General features: G+C 39.9%; 1 protein-coding gene across 1 annotated transcript; it reads left to right on the top strand.

Moving 5' to 3' along the window:
• The first annotated feature begins 5 nt into the window (after positions 1 to 5).
• Positions 6 to 23,955, top strand: SLC26A4 (solute carrier family 26 member 4). The gene is made up of 20 exons (XM_086474082.1): positions 6 to 160; positions 560 to 699; positions 2,872 to 2,982; positions 4,556 to 4,746; positions 5,226 to 5,390; positions 7,949 to 8,101; positions 8,213 to 8,295; positions 9,260 to 9,407; positions 11,828 to 11,941; positions 12,731 to 12,808; positions 13,012 to 13,107; positions 14,521 to 14,627; positions 15,969 to 16,038; positions 16,769 to 16,861; positions 16,964 to 17,059; positions 18,855 to 19,085; positions 20,501 to 20,555; positions 20,886 to 21,031; positions 22,228 to 22,311; positions 23,932 to 23,955. The coding sequence occupies exons 1-20, from the start codon at positions 6 to 8 to the stop codon at positions 23,953 to 23,955; spliced, it is 2,340 nt and encodes a 779-aa protein (XP_086330208.1).
• The last annotated feature ends 802 nt before the right edge of the window (positions 23,956 to 24,757 follow it).

Genomic DNA, 24,757 nt, shown 5'->3' with positions numbered 1-24,757 from the left:
GGGCCATGGCAGCGGGCGAGCGGGCGGAGGAGCTGCCGGCGGAGCCCAGCCACTACGTGGTGGCGCGGCCCATCTACAGCGAGGCGGGCTTCCAGGAGGAGAACGAGCGGCGACCGCCGCTGCCGCCCACGCTCCGCGAGCGGGCGCAGGCAGCCTGCAGGTGGGTGGCGGCGGCCGGGGGGGCTCCGTCAGGGGCGGGCGGCGGGGCGCGCCGGGCCCGCGGGGAGCGCGGAGGGGAGCCGGCGGCGGCGGGGGCCGGTAACCTCCACCGGCCCGGGGACGGAGTGGCCCAAACGACGCCAGGCTGTCGACAGACCCGTCTTCGGAGCTTCCCTCCACGTCGAAGGGGATGCGGGCGCAGCTGCCCGCGGGGTATTCCCTTCGGGAGACAGCCCTTCGGACACCAGTACGTGCCCCGTCCTTGTCTGGAAGACACGACCGTGCTGCCGATCTCTGCCTCTGAAAGTGTGCGCCGCCCCGGCTCCCTGTCCGCTTGGGGTCGTTGGGGGTCTTCCAGTTGCAGCCCCGTCGGGTACTATCATCGCTTGTTTTCTCGCAGATGTTCAAGAAAAAGGGTCTTCCAGATTACCAAGACCTTTCTGCCCATCCTGGAGTGGCTGCCCAACTACCGGGTGAAAGAGTGGCTGATCAGCGATGTCATCTCGGGGGTCAGCACCGGCCTCGTCGCCACCTTGCAAGGTAAAGCCGGGCACGGCGGCTCCCACTCCTCCTTACAGGGAGCCGGCTGAGCGCAGGGGTGTTATGCAGGTGGAATTACAAATCTGAGACTTGTTATTTAATACCAGATATTAGGTATTATTTTTCAATAAATAATTGATTATTTTAATTTATTCGGTTTTTCTTCTCTGCTTGGCTAGAAGATTTAAATTTCCTTTGATGTTCTATCAAGATGTATTTAACTTTTTTCCCAAGCCTTTTACTCAAAGAGTGTTCAATTTGATATTTGAAATTTTAAGTATGTTGCAATAGATCAGATAGGTCACGTGGCCTTAGTTCTCTTTCTTGGTTATCTGAGCCTATAGCTCTCCTGCAGCTGCCTACAAAAATCTAGTTATTGCCCAAAAATAATGCAAACTTGATATATACTCTCCTTTAAAAAAAAATAAAATTGTTCAAGTATCTGCAGAAAACAACCTCCAAGGAAGTGGTCATGTATTCACATTAAAAAAATTGACAAACTTGAAGGATACTCACAGTACATGGCTTGCAATATTAAATTTTCCTGATTTCCTTATTCCATTTATTAGGAAGCACTCAGTAGATGAACAAATAGAAAAATGGCAGAAATTAACTAAATTAAGCTGTTTAAGGAAGACTTAAAGGGCAGAACCATTCTGCCTGAGGCAGCTGCTAAGGTCTGCTTTCAAAAACAAGACTAGCAATAAACCTGACATGGTTTCATCTCAATAGTATTCTTACACTATTTTCACAGTTTTTCAGGGCTGGGGGAGGTTAAGCTAGCTGTGTCAACCCCACATTTTCCCTCAATGGAAATTAAGTGTTTGTGCAAGGGGGCAAGATTTACATTGGGAACAAAGAAAACAGTTTACGCATTCCTAATTAGCCACAAGTATCGGTCTGTTCCCTTGGAGCGTGCTAGGGAGGCATGGACCGACAGAAAAAAGGCATTACAAACTTCTGCCCCAGGTAGAGGGTGACCAGGGGAATAAGGGACTAATTTGTCCACAGCCCTGTAGAAAGTCTATGTCAGAGCTGGAAGATCTCTGCCGAAGGTATTGCCACAGTTGCAGGACTCCCCTGCCTTTTTAAAATGAACTGGGCTAGATGGGCTTTTCATATGACTTACAGAAACTATTATACTCTTACCGTAACCCCCTCTTTTTTTTTTTTTTACAGTGGGGCCGGATTTTCTCACCATTCAGCTGTATTTGTAAAACTGATTTCTGAAATACACTGTTTAGTCTCCCACCTGTGTATTAAAGAAAATAAAATAACACCCCCCCCCCCCCAATTAGTGCAAATCTAAATCTAGCTCTAATTTTTAAAAAAATATAATAATTCTGAAATTCTAAATTGTATGATATGGGGAAAATTGGCCAAAATATTTGCCAGAAAAGAGGCTTCTGGGATCTTTAAGTCCTTGCAGTCCCTAACTCCCAGCAGCTGTGCATGTTGCTTGCAGTCCTCTCACCAATCACAGTAGTATGACCTGGACTTCAATTGTTTTGAGCTCTGACAGGTTTTTGTGGTATCTTTGAAGGACAATACTACACCCTGCAGTGGGAGCTAACCAGGATACAATACTGAAGGCAACTTTTTTTTCTGTTGTTTTCCTATTGTTTGTTGGATTTCAGGACTTGAATGGGAGTACAAAGGAAGACAACGATAAGGATCAAAACTCTTAAATTTGTGTGATTTACTTTTTGGTTTTAAGTTTATAAGCTGATACTGGGAAAAAAAAGTGGCCTGATTTTCAGAAGGGCTGAACATACTGAAGCATATTTGTAGTGCAAAAATTCAGTCTGTGCTTGAAATTTCTGTCTATAACTAGAACACTTCACATATCTCTCTTTGCTCTCAAGGGGCAGACCGTTCACTCTTGCGGCAGCGTTCCTCCACTTAAATTTCACACCTGAGCCCATGTTTTGTGCTACCTATACAAATATAGGAACATCTTTCAGTACTTACTCATCCAACTACCAGTGCGGGATATACAACCACTTACAGTCATTGATACTCACATAATGTGCCTGCAACTGATTTACAGACAAAATACATTTAAATTGTATCAGGAGAAAAGGAGTAAGTCTTTCTGAAAGTCTATTCTAGACAAGATAGTAGTTTGTTGAGAGATTTTAAATCTGACATTTTGATGATCTGTCATTTCAGGTTTGGCATATGCTTTGCTGGTTGCAGTTCCTGTTGGATACGGTCTCTATTCTGCCTTTTTTCCCATACTGACATACTTTTTCCTGGGAACATCAAGGCACATCTCAGTTGGTAACTGCATGTGTTCAAGTTACAGTGAATTATCTATTACAAAATGTTAATCCTTCCTGTGAACATTCATATTTCATACAAGATTACTACTTTCTGAACCAAACTGATTGTGCTGAATATTGATATTGGTGGGTTTGGGGGAACTTAAGGTTTATTTCTTCTCTGCACAGGCAATTGCGCGTAATAGCCAATTTCAGTTGTGCTCATGCATGCTTTTTTGCTTGCATTTATGCTGAAGTGTAAATCTTGTCTTTGGCTACACTCTATGCAAGAAATTACAAGATCAAGGCCTCAGTAGGCAGTTTGAACGGACATTTTGTCTATCAGCTAAAGCTCAAGATGGCTAAAACAGAGCTCTTTTAGTCTTCTCTACAAGCCTTCCTTGCTGCATCTTTTTTTGATCACTGTGGACAATATCATCTTCGTGCCTGTCGCGGAGACCAAGAACCTGTGTGTCCACTCCAGCCTCGCTCTAGGTCCTCACATCAAAGCTATGGGTAAACCTTGTTGATTCTTTCTGAATACTTTCTTTAAAATAAGGTGTTTATTTCCTGTCAGCTCTCATATTTAAAATTCATGTTACAGCTTCATCACTGAAGTTTCTCTTCATTCTAACAAAATACAATCTTTCCTTGTTCGTATATACTTAAGAATAGATTGTTTTCCCCTCCCAAAGCTTTGGCACGATAGTATGCTTTTTCATCAGCTTTCTTCTCTGCTGCATCAAATACCTGTGTATGTTCCCTCCACTTTGTTAGCCTCTTTCTACTCGATGTATCAGCTCACATCTGCTATCCAGGTCTGAGTTGTCACTTCTACTTATGTTGACTTTCCTACTTCCTACATCAGCAAACGCTCCTTTTTATGCTTTCTCCAATACTCTTATTCATGAAGTGTCCTCTAAGGTATCTGTAAAATGAACTTACCCTGCTTTAAGACATTTTCTGACATTTCCTTTTCTGCTTAATTTTAGTAAATAACTGCCACAAATGCGATTACTTTTAGATTGTGTGTTGCTGACACAATGATCGCTTACTCTCTCTGTAACTTGCCCAAAGTATAGTTTCAGTCATCTTTAGCCAATGTGATACCACACTACTGCCAAAAGATGTGGTCCTGCCCTTTGGTGCATGTTCCTGCCACCACCATGATGTTGGGGTTCCTGACCATGCAGTTGTGCGGCAATCTGGATCCGTGGAAAACTAACCATGACAAAAAAAAAATAAAATTAGAAGTTGCATTCAGCTGGATCAGTGATCTGTTTTATCTGGTTTTGGTGCTGATACAAGGGAGATGGTTGGAATGTGTTGCCCCTTTTGGCCTTGATACAGCCCTGAATTGGCTTAAGTGAAGCATGAAACTGCACCTGTATGTAGAACATAAGTTATTTAAGGAAGGAGTTGTATCTTTGTGTCATGTTTGCATTGCCTGTGGCTCCTGGCCCCCTAATAATACTAGTGTACCCCAGTTAAAATATTAAATGGATGTTCTGATTTAGTGTTTGCTTATCTAGTCCAATAAATGCTTCTTTTTGATGTATATTAAACTTCATTGTTTCTGTTTGCCATTACAGGTCCATTCCCTGTAGTCAGTTTGATGGTGGGATCTGTTGTATTGAGCATGGCCCCTGATGATAATTTTCTCACAGATGGCAGTAATGCTACAGCGACTAATGGTACTGGGACACTGGTAGACACTGAATCCAGAGATGCACAGAGAGTGCTGATTGCTAGTACCCTCACATTTCTGGTTGGAATTTTACAGGTAAAATAGTTGGCTTGAAGCCACAAGGTTGATATTTAATGGGAATTTTAGTGGGAAAACATACAGCATGGAAACAACTAGGACAGTAAGACCTTTTCCTGTAGTAGAACACAAAAATGAAGGAAAGTCATCTCAAACTCTGAAGAGCTTTTGGGGGATTATTCTTCTTACCCTGGGCAGTCTGTGGCAGCATGACTGGAAGCGCAGACAACAGAATAGCCCTGTCATTGCAGACCAAGAGACCTGCATTAAACTGAGTGCTAATGTTACATATCCTGGAGCATCCTTTCACACATTTCTGCAGGTCTCCTTTATGTTCTTGGATGGCATGATATTAAGATACACTAGGTTGCAACAGGGGAAGATGGTCCTAAGACTCTCTATCAACAAAGAGAAAAGAACAAAGCATAAGAAATCACCAAAATAAAAGTGTACCTTTTTGTTGTTTAGCAAGCTTTTATTTTTCATGATTTTTCCAGGTAATATTTGGAGTCCTTCAGATTGGTTTCATTGTGAGGTACCTTGCAGATCCACTGGTTGGGGGATTCACAACTGCAGCTGCTTTTCAAGTGCTTGTGTCACAATTGAAAATAGTCCTAAATGTTTCAACTAAAAACTATAACGGTGTCCTTTCCATAATATATGTAAGTATGCCCTTCTAATGGTTTTGGTTTTATGCCAGAATTTTTATGATTGTTTATATCTTCTGTTTCCATTTCATACAGGAATGGTTTATATATATGGTGGTAGTTATAGGGCATTCATTTCCTTCTCACTCTCATGAAGATCTGCAGCTGTTCATTTATAGCTGTGAGGCTCTAAGTAGCTGCTTTTGGTGTTCCCCAGACAGCAAGTCTAATTTCCATCTTGGAGTCTTTTTTCAGGCAGAGCAGTTTTTCACATGAAGTTTAAAAGTAATTATCCAGCAAAACATCCTTTTCCTCTAGGTTGTCACTTCTAGAGACTACTTTCTGTCCCACTGCTTGCTTTCTGGCTTATTGTGAAGGATGTTTCATCATTTCTTAACACTGTCAGGTCACCTCACCCAGCTGACTGGTCCCAAGCCTCTTTACTCTTAAACCAGCAGGTAATTCTGGTAAAGGGCATCATTCTCCATTCCACACTGTAGCCAGACTTGTGAATACCTAAAGAAGGATGTGGATTCCCACTCCGTGGCCAGGTGCTTACTGGTTAGCGATATGTCGCTGTCACAACTCCATTTGTTGATCTTAGAGAAAATGATCAAATGGAGAAATGTCTTGGCTGGATTACAGAAATACTGAATTCCTAGAGGTCTCATATTACAGAATAGTCTTTTTACCCAGGAAAACTCTTGAGAGTTTTGTCTCTGACTTCAGCATGAAACTGTTCAGGTTCATAGTATTTTAGATCTTCCTTGGCACTTCACATTAGAATAACAGATTTCTAAAAGAGGCTCTTGTAGGCAAACAAATGTATTTACAGATTTTACATTCCAGTTCAGGCAACCAGACTAGCAAAAATACATTAGACATCTAGATTAGCAATAATTGGATAAATATAACTGCAAACAACACGGTAAAATTTAGAAAAAAATTCTGGTGGACTATTTGGGAAAAAAAAAAAAGTATTATGTTATGGGCCTTTTCAGAACTAATGAAAACTCTTTCCCTCAGAACAAGGAAAATTAAATGAGACAAAGTACTATCTAATTAGACCTTAGAGCAGACCTGGCATGGTGATGGACTCATTAATCCAGCACGTTTTTCTATCTCTATTTTTTATGTTTATTGAAGGGTGGTACATTTAATCGAAAGTATTTTTGAAAAGGGATTTCACGGTTCTTCCAGCTTCTGCAGGCCTAAGTGGAGTGCTGAATTTTTAGGTTAAAGCTCAAAGCTTCTGTCTTTGCAGATGTGTGTAGAGCAAAGAAATTGTGAATTCTGGTCTGCTTAACCAGTGATGTGCTGTCTTAGCTTCAGCAAGTTTTGGCCTTGCTTCAGAAGTGATGTTTAACAAACTGCAACACTAAGCATTCAACATGAGCAGAATCTACAGCCTGAAGTTAGGAAGTTACTGTTCCCCTGTGAAGTGGGGCAGTGCAGGAGATGGTCAGAAAGAATGGGATCTGTGGTAAGCGGTACAACGGGCAAGAAATGGCTTCAGACACCGGAAGGAAGGCATCTGATTCAGTGTTTCAGGAAGGCTTCTTCTTTAGCTTAGAAAACATAGTTGATTAAGCACTTGGACATTTTATTACAAAACCAGAGTCTTTTCAGAATGGTAGTAGTGGTACTGCTGCTGCAACCCTCCCCTTGCCTTTAAACTGACAGCTCAGTATTTGGGGAGCTAACCAGGATGCAAGAAGTCTAACTTCTACCCAATTGTTTTGTTAAAGCTGCTTCATTATGCATGGAATAATTAAATTTTCTTGGAGACAGGGAGCAGGTGAGAATTACTCTGGTGCCTAGGAGGAGGACAGAGGAGTATTTGTAGCTTTTCTGTAATCATCCCTTCATGTTTTCTCTGTACATCCATTTGCAATAAACAATAGGACCAAGCAAGGCCATAGCAAGGGTAGGGAAGGGGGCAACCAGTTGTGAGAATCCTCTAGCCTGGGACTGAACTCTGCTGAGAGGGTTAATGTACTGTAAGGTGAGGTTTAGTGACTGCTTCTCTCAAGCATAGGATTCTCCACAGCCTGTCAGGACCCACGTGTTCATACTTATTCTCTGGATATCAGCAGTGGAAATAGGAAACAAGTAATCCGCAGACCATATGTACTGGGCATGTAGTCAATCAGAGTTTTGCCCATGGGTCTGCTAGCTGTCTTTTCAGTAGAAAAATGAGGATCTCCCTTGCTATTCTGACAAAGTGAAGAAGCTATAGATCTTCCCTTCCTTGCTGCAAGAATAGGTAGAGGTAAAATACAGGTAGGGGTTTAGCTCTTTTTACTTAGTATTAATTTCCTAAAAATCAGGAAGCAGAATCCCCCTGTGTGGACAATTCTTGCAGTTATGCTTTTTCAGTTAAATTCACCGTTATATCCGTTCACCGATTCCATAGCACCTTGCCGGTATGTTACCCTCAGGCTCCTCCAGGCCTGAACAAAGAGGTAACTCAGCCTCCTCCAAAAGCCCATGCATCTGGATCTTCTCATGAGTATTTTCACATCCTTCAAGTGGACATGGACATGTTTTATGTTGTCATTTTTATTTTTCAGACTCTTATTGAAACATTTGAAAAAATTGGTACCACCAACATTGCAGATCTTATTGCTGGACTCCTCACCATTTTTGTCTGCATGGTAGTTAAAGAAATAAACGATCGGTTCAAACACAAGATACCTATACCTATACCAATAGAAGTTATTGTGGTAAGCAAAGGAGCATGATAAAAACTCATAATAGATAAAATAGCTGGAGCTAGCTATAGGAAGACAAGAACCCTTTTTAAGTATTAAAACTGTTGTTCTATTTTATTACAGACAATAGTAGCCACTGGCATTTCATATGCTGCTGACTTGGAAAAAAAATACAACGCAGGCATTGTTAAGAGCATTCCAAGAGGGTGAGTGCCTTTGTTTTCTGGGAAATAGGTGTTATTTTAATTGGCTAAAAATGACGGTGGTGAGAGAAAAGGCATAAAAGAGATACTGAGAGCTGTAACCTGAGTTTAGAACTCAGAGCTGGAGATTTCCTGAGGTTTACTTCTGGCTCCGCCAATTATGCCACCTAAATATGTTGCCTGGCTTTCCCTTATCTGTAAAATAGGCTTAGGAACATCTGCCTCATTCATGAAGTTAGTCTGAGAATTAATTGCTTCATGCTCATGAAGTGAATATATGACTAGAGAAAATGTAAAAAAAAAAAAAAAAAAAAAAAAAAAAAAGTATTTTTAATAATGAAATTCTGCATAGATTTAATTTCTGTAGACCTGAGTTGTCCCGCTGTGGTTCATATTCATGCCACAACTGTTATGCCAGTCAGTCCTGTCACTTCCATAATCTTAGGAGCAAGGATGTTCAAGATTACACTGGTAGAGACTTTCACTTGAAAGATTCAGAGCACTTCACAGTAGTAACCTTCACATTCCATTTGGTATTCAGGGCTTGATTAATTAAAATTTGTGGAAACACAGTAGGGGATAAAATGTTTTTGACATCTTCTGAAGAAGTATGTTAACAATAGTATGAAGTGTCATTAACATATTTATGTAATTCATCATACTATTCAATACATCCTTTATTCAATGCTTCAAAAAATGTACTTTTTCACTTTGCTATCTTAAGGCCAAATCTCAGTCATGCTGAGAACAATGGGAGCTTTGTTGCTGACTAATAGCATCAGGATTTGGGCTATGGTGAGCTAGATAAGCATGTTCTGTATGTCAATGGGCTGTTTCCACCTTTTTATTAACTTGAAACATTACACTTCATATTATAAGCAAGCTGTATGCCTCCACCTCAAACTCCTTGACAATTCTAGTAAGAACAGAATTTGATCAAAGGTAGTAACACTAACATATTTTCTAGATTTTTGCCTCCTGAGCCTCCAGATGTCAGCCTCTTTTCCCAGATGATAGCAGCCTCCTTTTCCATTGCTATTGTTGCTTATGCCATTGCCGTATCTGTGGGAAAAGTATATGCAACCAAGTATGACTATGCTATTGATGGAAACCAGGTATGTATAACCAAAATAGTTTATAAACATAGTGAATTTAAGTTCTGTTTCATGTTGACTTATATAGCCAAATGAAAGAAACATCATTCACACACATTTTTCAGACTAAAGTTGAAGGCTGACAGGAGAAATTCTTTCAACTATTGAAAAGAAACAGCTGAAATGGCCATATATTACCTGACAAGTTTACCACATAGAGATGAGCCAGACGTGCTCTGTCTTCAGTATGGGCTTTTCATACTGATTAATTCCTTCTGTGTTGCTTTAGTGACTGCAGTATCTCTGAAAAGGTAATAGGGAATTTTCTGGTGATGTCAAGTTGGCACGGCCAGCTTTAGCAACCTGCTCTCCATTTCTACTTTCTACCTCATATTTTGAGGTGTGTTGCTGGGGGAGGGTGGGGGAAGGCAATGTCAAGCTAAGAAGCTGCTCTGGACAGCTTTATTTAGTCTTAGTCTACATGCAGGATCTGTATCAGTTGAACTTTTCATTTAAGGTATGAGTTTGTTCCGACAGAATAAATTATTGTACTTCTCAGCATGACACTAGTTACATCAATGTAAATGTACTTGTAACTGTGTATAGCTAAGCCCTGCAGATTCACAAAAGTAAATGCCTGCAGCATATGAACATACTTGAATAACTGTCCGCACCGAGTGGCTGAGTTGTTTTAACCGTTGGTTTCTAAAGGCACACAGCTAGAGTGTTAGATAAGCTACGCATTGACAAGCTCTTAGAGGATTCCTGCAGTTGTTCAGTGTCTTCACCAGGGGTTATGTGGCTTGCCCATGGGTGTGGGAGAAAAATGTCAGAAAGCTTCCTAGTCCTGCATCTATGTTAATTTTGAATTTTATCCTTTATATGAGACAATACACTTACTACAATAAACGGATAAGCTGAGTACTTTGTTTAACGAGTCCTTTATTTTAATACTCATAGATTACATACACTTTGATTTTGGAAACACTGTTTTGCAGTATGTTACAAAATTATACTTCTGAACATGCTGGTCAATTTGCAATACACGGTTCATATCTGGTGACACTTTGATTTAAAGTTGCCTAAAATGCGTTGACTTTCAGTTTAATAAATCTGAATGAATAATACATATTCCTGGAAGTGCTGTTTATGCTGTTCTTTTGTTGAATATGCTGTTCTGACAGCACTGATGTGCTTCAAAGATACTAACTAAATATTGTAGTAGTAGAATTACTGTCTATAAAAGCAAGGTGCCTTCTTTTCAATGCTATGCTATGAGTTTTACACGTAGCAAAGATTAAATGCAGCCGTGAATGATAGACAGATAGTTTACTTGAACTGGAGAAGGCAAAATAACATCATAAAAACAGGTACTGAAATAATTTTGAAGGACGAGTCAATACTTTTTCTGCCAGTGTTTATTTTGTCTTCCTAGATTCATAGATTTATTAAGACCTAAGAACACTAGGAACCATACTTCCAACGTTTTCTTGCAGAGCACAGCTGTTACACAGGAATAGGCATGAATCACCTAGGTCTGTTCTGTTAAAGAACATGACTTCAAAATCCTGCTTTTGTAGTTGGAACTTAATGAAAAGCTTACAGGAAATTTTAGAGAAAAGAAGGGAGACAGTCAAAATCAAATCTTAAATTCTATTTTTTAAAATTTGCAGTGAGTGAAAATCTCTTGTGACTGTGCCAACTTGGTGAAAATAATGTTTCTGTCAATTATATGGGGTTGCAGGCAGCTCCCAAATGCCTCATTTCCCAGCAGACGAATGGCCCAGATCCCAGGACATAAAGCTCCCAGGGTCCTTGTCACTTGAGCAGAACAACCAGCATCAGAAGGTGCCAGCATCTGTGACCCTGGGGCAAATCTATGAGAACACTGCCTGGGACTCAGCGTGAGTTCATTGGGATGTTCAGAGTGAAAAACTTCTGGCTCAACAAACTACAAGTTTTCAGTGAAACTGTGTTTTATTGCAAAGTTCCTGATTAGTTCTACTAATAATACAATGCTTTGCATTAATTAAAGGCTTGTCTGAACTCAGACTGTTGTGCTGATTTAAATTATTTGTTTAGCTGATGATACTTGAGAGTTAAATTTATACTAGTCCCATTTCTTGATGCATTTATACCAGTGTAATGTTAGAAATGTTAGGTTTGATAATGTTGATGGAAATAAGCTTTAAATGTCTTTATACGTGTATGTCCATGTCAGGGAGAGTATACCAACTTCGTTGTATTAGTTTCCAAACACAGGTAGTTACACTGGCACAAGAGGAACCTGTGTAAACATTTAACAGCTACTACTAATTCATACTCTTCCCGATATTACTGTGCTACCTACTTTACAAACTATCGTAGAAGCTATTGTCATTCTCCATTGCAAAATTGTCTTCAGGCATCTGTATTTACAGCATCATCCAATTATCTTTCAGGAATTTATTGCCTTTGGGTTCAGCAACATTTTTTCAGGTGCCTTTTCTTGTTTTGTTGCAACTACTGCTCTTTCACGGACCGCAGTCCAAGAAAGTACTGGTGGAAAGACTCAGGTAATGACTTCTTACTAATACTGTGCATGGGTAAATTTAATCTTATATAAGGCATAGCTTTCACAATGGGATGAAAATAGTCCTAAAATGATTGTGTTGCTGGCACGTGGAAAGCCACAGGTACCTTAGCTAGCAGCCTGCACTCTGGTAGTGAGTAATTTTTGTAGCTCTGCCAGAAGAGGGCAATCAAGTTTTACACAGCATGAGTTACATTAGGGTGTCAGAAACCCTTCAAGCCTCATTCCCTAGAATTTCATTCCCGGTTAAGGGACTGAGTTTGTCACAGTAGGAATTCAGGATGAGGGAGGAAATCTTCTCGCAGCTGCCTATGAGATATTTAAGCTCCCATGTGCTGGCCTGAGCAGCCCTGCCGTTTGCCATTCGTCATCTCACCATGTGCCATCTTTCCCATGCTGAGTAAGCGACTCTGTTTTACGGTACTACAGCTTTGCATTTTTTAACAGTGGAGAACTACAGGTTATCCAGCAGCCCCTTTTCCAGCTGACACACAGCCTCTGCTCCTTTCATCAATCTATGCAACATAACCCCTCCAAGAGCTACTACCTTGCGTGCAGTGTTTACACTGCCTGCTTAATTGAGTTCCCTCTGTGTTAGCTGAAGTGTATAATGACTGCCCACGTCCACCTAAAAACAATGGCATTTTGGCAGGTCTCCTTGTTCCTAAGGAAATGTAATGTGCAACTACCTGTACATTTTTCTTTGTAATCCTGGAAATGTAAGATAGAGTCTTGGTAAGTTCGTTTCCTATAAACACTCTGTTCTTTGCAGGTTGCTGGTATAATCTCAGCTGGGATTGTTTTGATTTCCATTGTTGCCCTGGGGAAATTGCTAGAGCCCTTACAAAAGGTAACGTACTTGTCCTCTGCAGCACAGCCACCAGCACCGGTCAGATCCAAATGCTCAACTTTGATGGGCAGGATTAATAGCTCCGTTTAAACTATGGTGACTGATACCAGACAAGGCTCTGGTTTATAGTGTATAATGTTGAGCGCTGTCTTAATATGCATCTTTGCTTCTGAATAACACTTTTTCACCATTTTTCTTCACAGTCTGTGTTGGCAGCTGTAGTCATAGCTAACTTGAAAGGGATGTTCATGCAAGTGTTTGATGTTCCCCGTCTGTGGAGACAGAATAAAGTGGATGCTGTAAGTAACCTAATTTTTTCTTTTTTCTGAGTGTTTTTGTCTAGTTTTCTTTTTCCCTTTTAATGCCATCCAAACATCAGAAAACCTTTATGTGTATCCTCAAAATGCAAGTGCCATGAGGTCAGTTAAAAATTCCCCATTTTAGAGTATTACATAGTATTCTGCTTATCTTCTTTATTCCCTGTACCCGACAGTAATGGTGCCAATCAGGGTATTCCTGGGCAGTGACGATTCCTTCATAGGAATTACCATAGTTTACAGCAATCTTGTGCTGAGATGGCTTGAAAATCAGAATAAATATGGCCTGTTGCCACCTTTACCATTCTGCTTTTATCTTTTTCAGGGTTTAAATGGGTCAGAAAAGCTGACCTCTTCTTAATTCATGTATATATATTTATGTTGTTACCACGTTAGCATCCCATTTGCCTGGATAATCTCAGGTAGTCCTTAGAAAACATATTTTCTTCTTGTAGCAAGACTAATCCAAGCTAGTATGTGGATTTGTTTGGCATGCTAAAGGATATATGAACAGGCTTTTCTTTTGAACAACTATAACCATATCTCAGGGTACTTGCTCACATCTCCCACTGTGTTTTCTGTGGAATAGACCTTCAGTGTGGCTGTTAGGGCAGGAAAAGATTGCATGGAAAGTATTTCTCCGTGCAGTCCTTACTATACTTAGATTTTACAGTGTATGTCATTGGGCAGTACCTGCCTTAGGTAGATCTGAATTTTTTTAGTCAATCATTTACTAGTCCTTCATAGGTAAAAGATCCCACTGACTTCAGTGAGAAGTGCAGGCACTCAGCTTTTCATATGATTGGGTCTGCTGGGTGTTCTGCCTGGGCAGTGATGTAGAAAGGAACTGAGGAGCCCACTTCAACTGTTCTGCCTGAATATTCAGTGGAGACTTTACAGCATGCCATCAACCTGTTAATATGAAAAACCTCTCTTTGGAACAGTTCTGATTCTTAGATACCACTGAGGAGCCCCCTTCTCTCTATGCTTGCAGGTGGGGCATCTTACAGTGTTTTGTGTCTTGGAAAAATAAATTCTTTCCAATTTCTAAAGAAAGATTAACAAAGACTGCCACCAGGAGAAAGAAGAAAATGCAAGGGTTAACTGCATCCCCTTTAATGTTACCAAAGTAACTGGATCCTTGAAAAATGTTGTTATGTTAAAAACCCTTATTTCCTAAAAAGCTAACTATGCCTAATAAGATAGTGATGATGGACAGAGGTATCTTGGAGGAAGAAGGCGGCTTTTGTGTGGAAGTCAGCTAATTGTCAGTGTGTTATACCTGCAAAGTTAAATTCTTCTGCTACTCATATTGTCTGGTCTAGTCATTCTTTATCATAACCAGGAGATATATGTTATAATTAAGAGACTTTACGTTTGTTATTTTCTCTACAGATGATCTGGGTTTTCACATGTGTAGCATCCATCATTCTGGGACTTGATTTGGGATTACTTGCTGGCCTTTTGTTTGGATTGCTGACAGTTGTGCTGAGAGTTCAGTTGTAAGTAACACAGGATCAGAAATAATTGTTAGTGTTATACCATGAAAAAAGAAGACAATATGCTGAAAAGCAAGATGATTTGTGGCAGAAAATCTGCTTGGGCTTACAAAAATTTTGAAATGGAAAAAATCTGTTTTTTAGAACAAAACACTGTTTGTGTGCTATCATTTAATTACACTGATAAAAGAGAATCTGCATTATTTTATCAGTATTTATTCTGTATCATGTGGGTACTCTGGTGGTACTTAGCCATATGTTATTTATGCACCCACATAGCTGAGTTCTGGAAAGGGATAGGAACATTCCAGATCAAATATAAAAAGATGTATGAATGGCTTCTGTAATTAACTGATCATTATAGTAACTCTTAGCATGTAATAATACTATGGTGTGTTGCACATGCCAATAACCTTTTCACCTATTGCTTATACAAAACTGAGTGTATGCCTGTAAAAGAAGAGGAAGAGAAAGCATGAGAATAAGAAAATTTGTGCTTGTGGCTGGTTTGTTGCTGCTCGAAGAACATATGTTAGTGGAATGGTGAGAAAAGGTGGCTTTGCAGAATGTTCTTTGGCCATTTTGTTACTTTTCATTGATCTTTTCTCCAAAAATACAGCATAACTCTTTTTGTTCAGCCTGGAGTCCAGAGAGTATAGTTACTAGCAACACTGAAGGATAGTTGCACTGTCAGCAAATGCACAAAAAAAAAAAGCCTTGCAAAAGTTGCTACAGAATAGTAGATTATAAAAAATGGAATTTGAGGATCCTCCAAAAAACATTCCCAAATTCAACTCAGGTTTGTGAAATCAAAACATAAAAGAGAAGTGAGGCTTTAGAAGCTTCAAAACAGTTTGCTTCAACTGTTAAAAATGTATCTGGTGACTGCAAAATATTTTGGTTTTGTTGTTGGCTGAAATCAAAGTTAAAAGGGTTGTACAAAAAGTTTTAAGTAATCTGAAATGTATTGTTTCAGTTGATTTGAAATAAAAAAAAATGATTTTTTTTTTTTTCAGAGTCAAAAAATTGTTTTTTCATTCAAACCGAACTAATCTGCTTTTAAAACATTTGATTTGGGAAACAAATGGAACAAGTGATTTATTTAGCTCTACATAAAAATAGTGCGGCAAGTCGGCCGAGATCAAAATACCTTGTCTTTAAAAAGGACCATTCACTGCAAATCGGAAAAAGACCCTTGCACAGCAACACAATGAGGCTATTAGTTTGGCAGAAGAGAGCAGACTACAAGAGTCTATGACAGTTTGTACGCAGCAACCCTTTCACTTCTGTGAATGCCTAAGTATGATGTTTACCTTCGCTGTCTTTTCTTTTTGTTTCTGTTAGTCCTTCATGGGGTGGCTTTGGAAACATTCCTGGCACAGATATCTACAAGAAGGTCAAGGACTACAAAAATGTAAGTAATTGCTGAGTTGTTTCCCTTCAGTCTACAAGCCAGTGTAAGACAAAGTTGTGCTGTGCATATTGTGGTCAACTTGAATTTGGAAGTGAAGTGCTCGAAGATAACAAGTTTCAGCATTAAATTCTTCATCTTAATCCAGATGGTTGGTCCATATTGCATGCTGGGTCTGTAAGCTTCTAAAAACTGAATTACCTCAATTATCAGCAAAGATACACCATTTTTTGTGAATTAGACACATATCACAGAATCATAGAATGGTGAATGGTTTGCGTTGGAAGGGACCTCGAAGACCATCTGGTTCCAATCCCCCTACCATGGCAGGGACACCTCCCACTAGAGCAAGTCGCTCAAGGCTCCAGCCAACTTGGCCTTGAACACTGCCAGAGATGGAGCATCCACAACTTCCTTAGGCAACCTGTTCCAGGGTCTCACCACCCTCAGGGTGAAGAACTTGTTCCTTGTATCTAGTCTAAACCTGCCCTCTCCCAGCTTCCAACGGTTACCCCTCGTCCTATCACTGCAGGCCCTTGTAAAAAGTCCCTCCCTGGAGCCTGCTTGTAGGCCCCCTTCAGGTACTGGAAGGCCGCTAGAAGGTCTCCCCGGAGCTTTCTCTTTTCCAGGCTGAACAAGCCCAACTCATAGTTGAACTGTTGAAACAGTTAAATTGCTTCTTATTAGACAAAACATGGTTGTTGCTGCTTAATCTTATATTCTTTGGCAACAGGTTATAGAACCAGAAGGCGTGAAGATTCTCAAGTTTTCGAGTCCAATTTTTTATGCTAACATTGATGGACTGAAAAGCAGCCTCAAATCCACGGTAAGTGATCTGTGATGGTTTTGGACGCATCTTAACTGTTTTTGAGATTTCCTCAGAATTGTATCTAGGTAAAGTTAAATAATTTTGATCTTTTTTCTGTAGGTGGGATTTGATGCAGTTAAGGTATACAATAAGAGACTCAAAGCACTGAGGAAGATACAAAAGCTAATCAAGAAGGGGAAATTAAAAGCTACTAAGGTAAACCGTTTTTTTTTCTTTTTATTCTTTCTCAAAGGATTACTGTTAGAGCTTACTACTTTAGTTAATTATAAGTTCCTCTGTACTCATCTTTAAAATAAAGATGGAAAAGTGTGACTTATTACTGTGGTAGGAAGTCTGGGACCTGCAAGAGACTTAGCAAAGCAGTATACCTGTTGCCAAAGACCTCGAAGGTTGAGGCAGCTGTGACAGTCATAGTGTTAACAGGAGTGGAAGCAAGAGATTCCCTGATCTTACCTCTACCCCTCACCACCTCAGATGGTCTCTGTGCAGTAAAAGTGTTGGCTTTTTCATGTGTACGTGCTCCTATTATCCAGCTTCCTATGCACAGGTGAGCTGTATCAGTTGGCTGGTAGACATAGCTTTCCACACATTCATTAAAGAAAGTAGTAAATGCTCCTCTGGGTATGGAATGTACATTTCAATAATTAAACTCTTACAGGAGTGGTCAGCTACAGGCAACCTATGAAACTTCCAGAGCTGGAAGTTAGAAATGGGTTTTCTGTTGTCATTGCTCTCAGTGCAGGATGCAGTATTTCCTGTATTTATTAGAATTGATGATGCAGTTAAATGCTCAGTTATGTGACATTCCAGCTTTTGACCTAGTTGTTTCACTGTGTTATCATATATAGTAAATCTAATTCAAAGCTGAAAATACTGGTCTTAAATATGTCCTAGATATAAAGCTATTGAGAGAGGGAGTAGCTCTGAGATATTTATTTTTCTGGATAGTGGCCTTTTTGCAGGAAGATGCTCTTTTAACAAAGAAAAAAAAGAGGAAAGGAAATATGCTGCACAGAGGAGGAGGTGATTACGTGCTCTATCTTGTTTTTATTTAAATTCTTGGATGCGGTATTGTTACCTGACACTAAGGGGACAGACAGGTTCTTTTAGGGATCCTTGCAGAATGATGATGGCACTAAATTGTAGTTACAATTAAAGCTTTATTTTCTTAACAAGTTTTTATGATTAGTATAGCACAGAATTTATGACTGGAATGGCACAGGATTTCTACAAACAGAATTAATGTAGTACAAATTATAAGTAGTGTAATAGGGAATTTATAATATAACTTAACTTAGAGTTTCTAATCACCTAGACCCTAACTTAACTTATGGTTTCTAATCACCTGGACCCTCTGCAGATCAAGTCAGATCTTAATACATGATTTGATGTATCAACATAACAATCATAAGGTAGACTCAAAAATGATATACAAGAAAATGAGTCACTCACCCAGTCTTTGGGGGAAGCAGATGATAGTGGAGGCATCCCTGGCTGCTGGCAGGTCACAGGTGTCACCATCCAGCAGCAGTTCTGGTCCAAATTCCGCACTTAGGACTTGTAACTGCTTGATTTTATGGACAGTGCTCTGTGCGCCATTATGCTTCCCTGCTCTGGGTGCCTGGGACCTTCAAGGCTGGCAAGGAAGGGAATAATCAGCCTGGCACTCAGGACTCTTGGGGCTGGTAGGGAGACGAGGAAGAAATCTGTTTGTTTTGTCTACTTGCTTCACAGGACCTTCAAGGCCTGAGGATGACAGGAAAGGGAACAAACACATGACCTGCTTGGTCACAGAGAATGGCTGATTGCCTTACAAAATGGCATTAGTTACGCTAAGCACATTACCAGGGGTAGGGAGCAGGGTGTACTGGTCACAAGTATTGGTCTTGTTCATTCCTGAAACAGAAGTTATCACAGGGAAGTATTTCCTGTAACTCCAACACTTTCTCCATGATTAAATGCTATATTCCATATATTGTCTGCACATTAGAATGGCATCATCAGTGAGCCTGGTATTAATAATGAAGCTTTTGAGACTGATGAGGAACCTGAAGACAATGAAGATCTTCAAGTTCCCACCAAAGAAGTAGAAATCCAGGTGGACTGGAACTCAGAACTCCCAGTCAAAGTAAACATCCCCAAGGTGCCCATCCACAGTCTCATTCTTGATTTTGGAGCAGTAACCTTCTTGGACATCGTAGCTGTGAGATCAATAAAAACGGTAAGGGCATTTTTTTCTGGCATTCCACGAAAATGAAACTAGTCAGTAGTATGTAAATCAAGAGCTGTTAGCTGAAAGTCTGTTGTTGAAAAATACCTTTAAAACTTATACAGCACGAGGTGGAATATTGGGGTGTGATATTTTAGGTGGAAAAAAATAGAATAAATGCATTAAAAGAACAGTATGAAGGTTGCATGGTCAAGTACTCTAAAATTAGAATGTGGTCCCCTGGTACGCGCATGTTATGAAATATTTTAGTTATATATATTTTCTTTCCACATGCCTCCTGCTTTAATCTGGGCAGAGGATAATGCTCATTCAACACAGAGGTAGTAAAAAATTTCATTTTACCACCACTTCGATCTTCAGCCTCAAGATTTATTTATTCATTTCATGTTATTTAAATTATGAAGGAAGAATGATTCATTTCTTTATAGGGTTTTCTGTGGCTATATCAGAGCGCTCCAGCAACATTCATTAATTCATCTTCAAATATCACATTACATAATAAGGAGATCATATTCCTATTTTAGGGAGAGGGAAATGAGGTGAAGAGATTAAGGCCAAGTGTTTCTATTATTTTTTGATGCCCTGTTACAAGTGTGTAGGACCAGATTGTTCAGCCTTTAGTCTTTTACGATACTCCATATATTCAGATTGCTACTTTCACTAACTTCATTTTGCAGTTGAGACTTCTTAGCCTATCTATAAACCACATCTTAGATTACCAAGACTCTAGTTTATCAAAGAACAGGCAGGGATGGAATTAGCAATCACCTCTGAAAATACTATTCTAAGAGACTTTTAACAAACTGAAATACAAGAATGCTGTGTGCCTTGCTTCAGCCTTCTGCCTAGTTTTGACTCAGTTCTGGCTTCTGACACAAAAGAGATATGGGGTCCACAGACATGACTCTTTCCATATGCAGCTTTTTCATCCAAGAACAGGTCCATCTGGTGTACTGCATGAGGGAAAAAATCTGTGTAATTGCATGTGCCAATGAAAGGTTGTATCATATCACACATACATGGGAAGAAATAAAGCTTGCTCAGGCCCACGTGGTTCTCACTTGGAGAGACATGATTATTCATATTATGAGAATCTTAATAGGCAGCAATCTATGTCTGTGTAAAATTGATAGTTCCACTTACATAGTCAAAGATAGACCACCTCAGCAACCAGGTACTTAACTAACTACTGGATCTTTAAGTATAGCAAAGTGTAGCAGTTCCTTATTTATGGTGAATAAACAAAACAATCTGGAATGAAGACACTCAGAAATAAATGAAGTGTGTGTGTGCGCACGTGCATGCGCACACCTAAACATCACATATATAACATATATACATATATGTATTTTCTCCTTACAGGCTTTATTTATTTATGTCCTTGTTGCAAACTTTTATTTTTTTAGATAATTAGAGAGTTTGAGAGAATTGATGTGAGAGTATACTTTGCTTCATATCAAGGTAAACATCCAAATATTTCTACTACCACTCATGCAAAGAATAAAATGAAGATGAGAAGGGATACGAAGGGATTTCTAGATGTGTCTGTGGGAGCATTTGTTCTAATGAAACTGTGAATTGTCACACTGATAAGCATGGTGGGCTGCGGTGGGACATAAAGAATGGTGGGGTTTACAGGAAATATGGAAAGTAAAAGTCAAGACAAAACTATGATTAATGGATTGATTTGGCTGCACGTTTGATTTCTGATAGTTGCAACCATGTATTTTGACATCTATTTCTCAAGTAACTTCAAGTTGTATTAACCTGTTATGACTTTCTTTAATTCAGACAACCTTATATCTCAACTGGAACGGACTGCCTTCTTTGATGATATTGTCAGAAAAGACATATTCTTCTTGACTGTCCATGATGCTGTGCTCTACATAAGGAATCAAATGACATACAGTGACAACCAGGATCCCATCTTTGAGAAGGTAAGGATATCCAGTAGCATGTTTCCCTTCCTTCCATCATCTAGCATTCATTCTTGCCGTTTCCATTACAGCATAGCACGTTTGAAAACTAGACATAGAGCTGTAGTACAAATAAAGTGAGAGTCTAGCAAATTGGACAGCTTCTGTAGCACATGAATATTTTGGTAGATCAAAGGAAGTGTCTGTTGAGCCCAGGATCTTGTTAGTGAAAAGAACATGAGAAACAGGGTACACGGAGAACGCTCCATCCTAAGACACATTTTCTAGTTTCTGACAACCAGCAGCTTAAGAACTTCCTCAGCTGGAGGTTGCATTTGGATGATTATATTTAATTGTTGCAGATGGAGTTTTCATCGATGCATCTGTCACACTCCTTTCGGAACCCCTTTACACATTTTAGCTTGACACTATCCTGTGGTGGTGGGTTCTGTAATTTTAAATGTGTTATATGACAAATATTTCCCATTTGTTTTAATCCTGTTGGTTTTCTGGATTGTTAGCTGCAATGAATAATCATTCCCTGCTCCCTTTCCCAACACTATTAATACTCACACGTACCTCTGATCAAAGCTGAAGAGTCCCATTCTACTTGCTCTAAGTGTGCATGGAAGCTGTTCCACCCTAGTGTTCATTCCTACTGCCCTTTTCTGTGCATTTCCTAGCTGTATTCTGCAGTTTTTGAGATAACCAGAACAGTCTATATTGCTTACAGATGTGGGCCCACATTAGAAAAATGGCCTTATAATGTTCTGTCTTTTCATCACAATTCCTTCCCTAGCAATTGCTATTATAGTATTATGAATAAACAATAATTAAAATTAATATTAATGTTAAATAGCTAGGATGGAGCTCTTCTTCTGATAATTTTTGCTTACTAGCCAGGATCTAGAAGTTTTCTCCTATTTTATACTACAGATTAACATTTTGTCAAAGCCATACAGCAGTTTAGAAATCAATTCTGCTTTTATTATTCTTACAAAGTCATAACTACCCATATAAGGAGAGGCAGGACCAAAAGCTTTCCAACATACAGGTTTCTTTTAGCTGAACTAAAGCAACAGCTTTGTCAAGGAACAGTAAACAACAGACTCTTTGGAGTTGTGGAAGTTAAAGTAAGGTACTTCAAGGCAATAAATCAGCTTCAACGATACAGACAATGCATAACTCATCATGTTTCTTAATTTCTTTCTACCAAGATTTCACTCATGCAGGAGTCTAAAGAACCCATAGAATTCACAGAAACAAGCTGCCCTGATGATGAACTGGATGTTCAGGAAGAGGTACGCTGTTTAGAACTGAATGTGTCTATCACTTATAGAATACTGCTGCCTTTATTCCTTTGCCTGTAGCATTGAGTCATGCTGTGAGAGCATGGTCGATGAACTGAGCCCTCAACAGTTTCCTGCTCCATAAATAAATACCTTCCTTGGGCACCTAGATGTCAGTGCTTAGTGGAGGAAGTCAAGGTCTTTTTGAGATGTAGTAGATCGTATGTGCACAAGTGTCTCCTGATCTCTGTTGCATTAGGACTACTTTCACCTTACACGGGTATGAGTTAGGTGCCTAAGAGCAGACTTGGTAAGGCTTCAGGCACCTGAGTCCAAAATTACGGTCAACTTTCCTCCTTCATTGCTTCTTGTAACACAGCAGGCATCTTCTTGCACAATCTAAACATTTTAAAGAAAGCTGCAGCAAAGCAGTGTACTGAACACAACATGCAAGAACGTAAGTCCATTAGAGCAATAAATGGTATTTTGTATTTACAGAATACCATCAGAAAAGAAAGTAGCACTTACTGCTTAAATAACCAGCACACAGGTCACTTATTCAGAAAATAGGAGATTGGGCTAAATGCCCTTTTACTGCCCGAGATGAACTAACCTAGTGATACATCAATACCTTGGAAGTATTGTAACAGTCCGTGTAGGCAAAGGCATGATTATTACGTGTCCCTCGTATTGTGGTACTAGCCAGAACTCTGTTCTTAATTCCCTGTCCAAAATGGGGTGGTGCCCTGTGCTTGGCCTTTCTGCTTCAGCCGTGGGAATGCTGTGACCCTTCTTTCTGTTGTGCTCCAGCAAAATGCTGCAGCAAGGTTGCTGTGTGTGTGGGATGTAGAGGTCCCTGGAGGGAAGTCAGTAAGAGGAGACTGTGGCTGAGTAGAGGTTCTCAGCACCACCCTGCATTGTAGTTTCTACCATAGCATGAAGTCCCGTAGGAAAAGGTAAGGTCAGCTTGGAAGGCAGATGGGTGAGGGGAGAAACCGAGACCCTAAGCAAAAGCTTCTCAGACTTCATCAGGGCTTGGTAAGTATATTGTGATACCTAGTTCTGATTCACCTCCTCCTTTTTTGGTTGGTATGAATATTGCAAGAGACCCAAACGTTATTCTTTATCACTAATATGGGGAGAAGCATTTTCCACCTCTCTGTAAGTCACAGTGCAGAACGGAATGAAGCATTAAAACAGCTAGAAGGATGCCATGATTCTGTAACAGAATCATTTGGGAATGGCAGGCCGAGAAGACACGATTTCTGATTTCTATTCATAGGATTGCTTAGATATTTATATTACTGTCACTAAATAAGAAAAGAAGCCAGACACAAAACTACCAATCCAAGGTCAAAGAGTGTTCTGAGAGGCTTCTGTCCTCCACCTTTATAGCCACATTTCGAAGGTGAGAGCTAGGAACCTTCAGACCTGCAGCTTCCTGACTGAATTGTCCAATGCAGACACAAGTCAGAGGGATCCTACCTCAGAACAGTTACTTTCACTGAGGCCAGGATGAACTTGGTAGTTTTTAGTCAACACATACACAAACATTTCATTTTTTCCAAGTGGTGTGTACTCGGAACTAACCATGGCCTGTTTCTCTCCACCTTTTGAAAACCATTTCACTAGGCTATGCGCCGACTTGCTTCATGAAGATGGACTGCTGGTACTGTCTTACCTGTGAATTCACAGCAATGTTTATGCACCAGTACTATGTAAGCATTTTCTGCAATGAAACCAATCTTTGCACTTGAAGAAAACCCTGATTGTCTGAATGATACAGATCTCTAGAAATCTCTGAATTTTAGCTAACACTATCCCAGAAATATTCTGGGCCTTGATTCAGCAAGCACTTTGTGATATATTGATAAAAAAAGAAGACTATTACAAAAGATGTACTCAGTTTTGGGACTAGTGAGGCGGAAGGTGCCTCACACTGGTTTATCAGTGTGTACAGGACGAACAGCTGCTTTGTGGTCTGCCCAGGAGAGCTGAAGAGACCAAAATCTCTGGATGGCAAGCCCTGTGTCCTCCGCTGGCACAATGAGGGCAGAGGGCAGGAGTTCTTGCCGGCCAAGGCTTTGCAATTCTAGAATGTTAGTGCATGCTTACGTGCTGACAAGTCTTGCAGAATGTATTGTGATCGTTTTTTCCAAGCAATTCCTTAAATTGCTGCAGGTTGTTAGGTAACTGAAACGGGTGACAGGTGAAACAGTCACATGAACAGAAAATGGCACTGAAGTACTATAAATCTTCAAATAGGCTAAGTTTCAATAGAAAAGACCCTTCGATAGGGGTTCATTAGTCCTGTATTAATCCCATTGTAGCAAATCGTGCACTACTATTAACAATTGTCCCTAAAATGAAGTATACACAGAGGATCATTTTGGCTAGGTGACATATCTTCCATCAGCAGACAGAACATGACATACATTAGATTAACGAAAACCTTAGT

The sequence above is a fragment of the Leptosomus discolor genome, chromosome 1, assembly GCF_034619465.1.
Source record: "Leptosomus discolor isolate bLepDis1 chromosome 1, bLepDis1.hap2, whole genome shotgun sequence".
Taxonomy (NCBI): domain Eukaryota; kingdom Metazoa; phylum Chordata; class Aves; order Leptosomiformes; family Leptosomidae; genus Leptosomus; species Leptosomus discolor.
The sequence above is the reverse complement of the archived record's forward strand: the minus strand, read 5'-3'. Positions and strand labels throughout refer to the sequence as shown.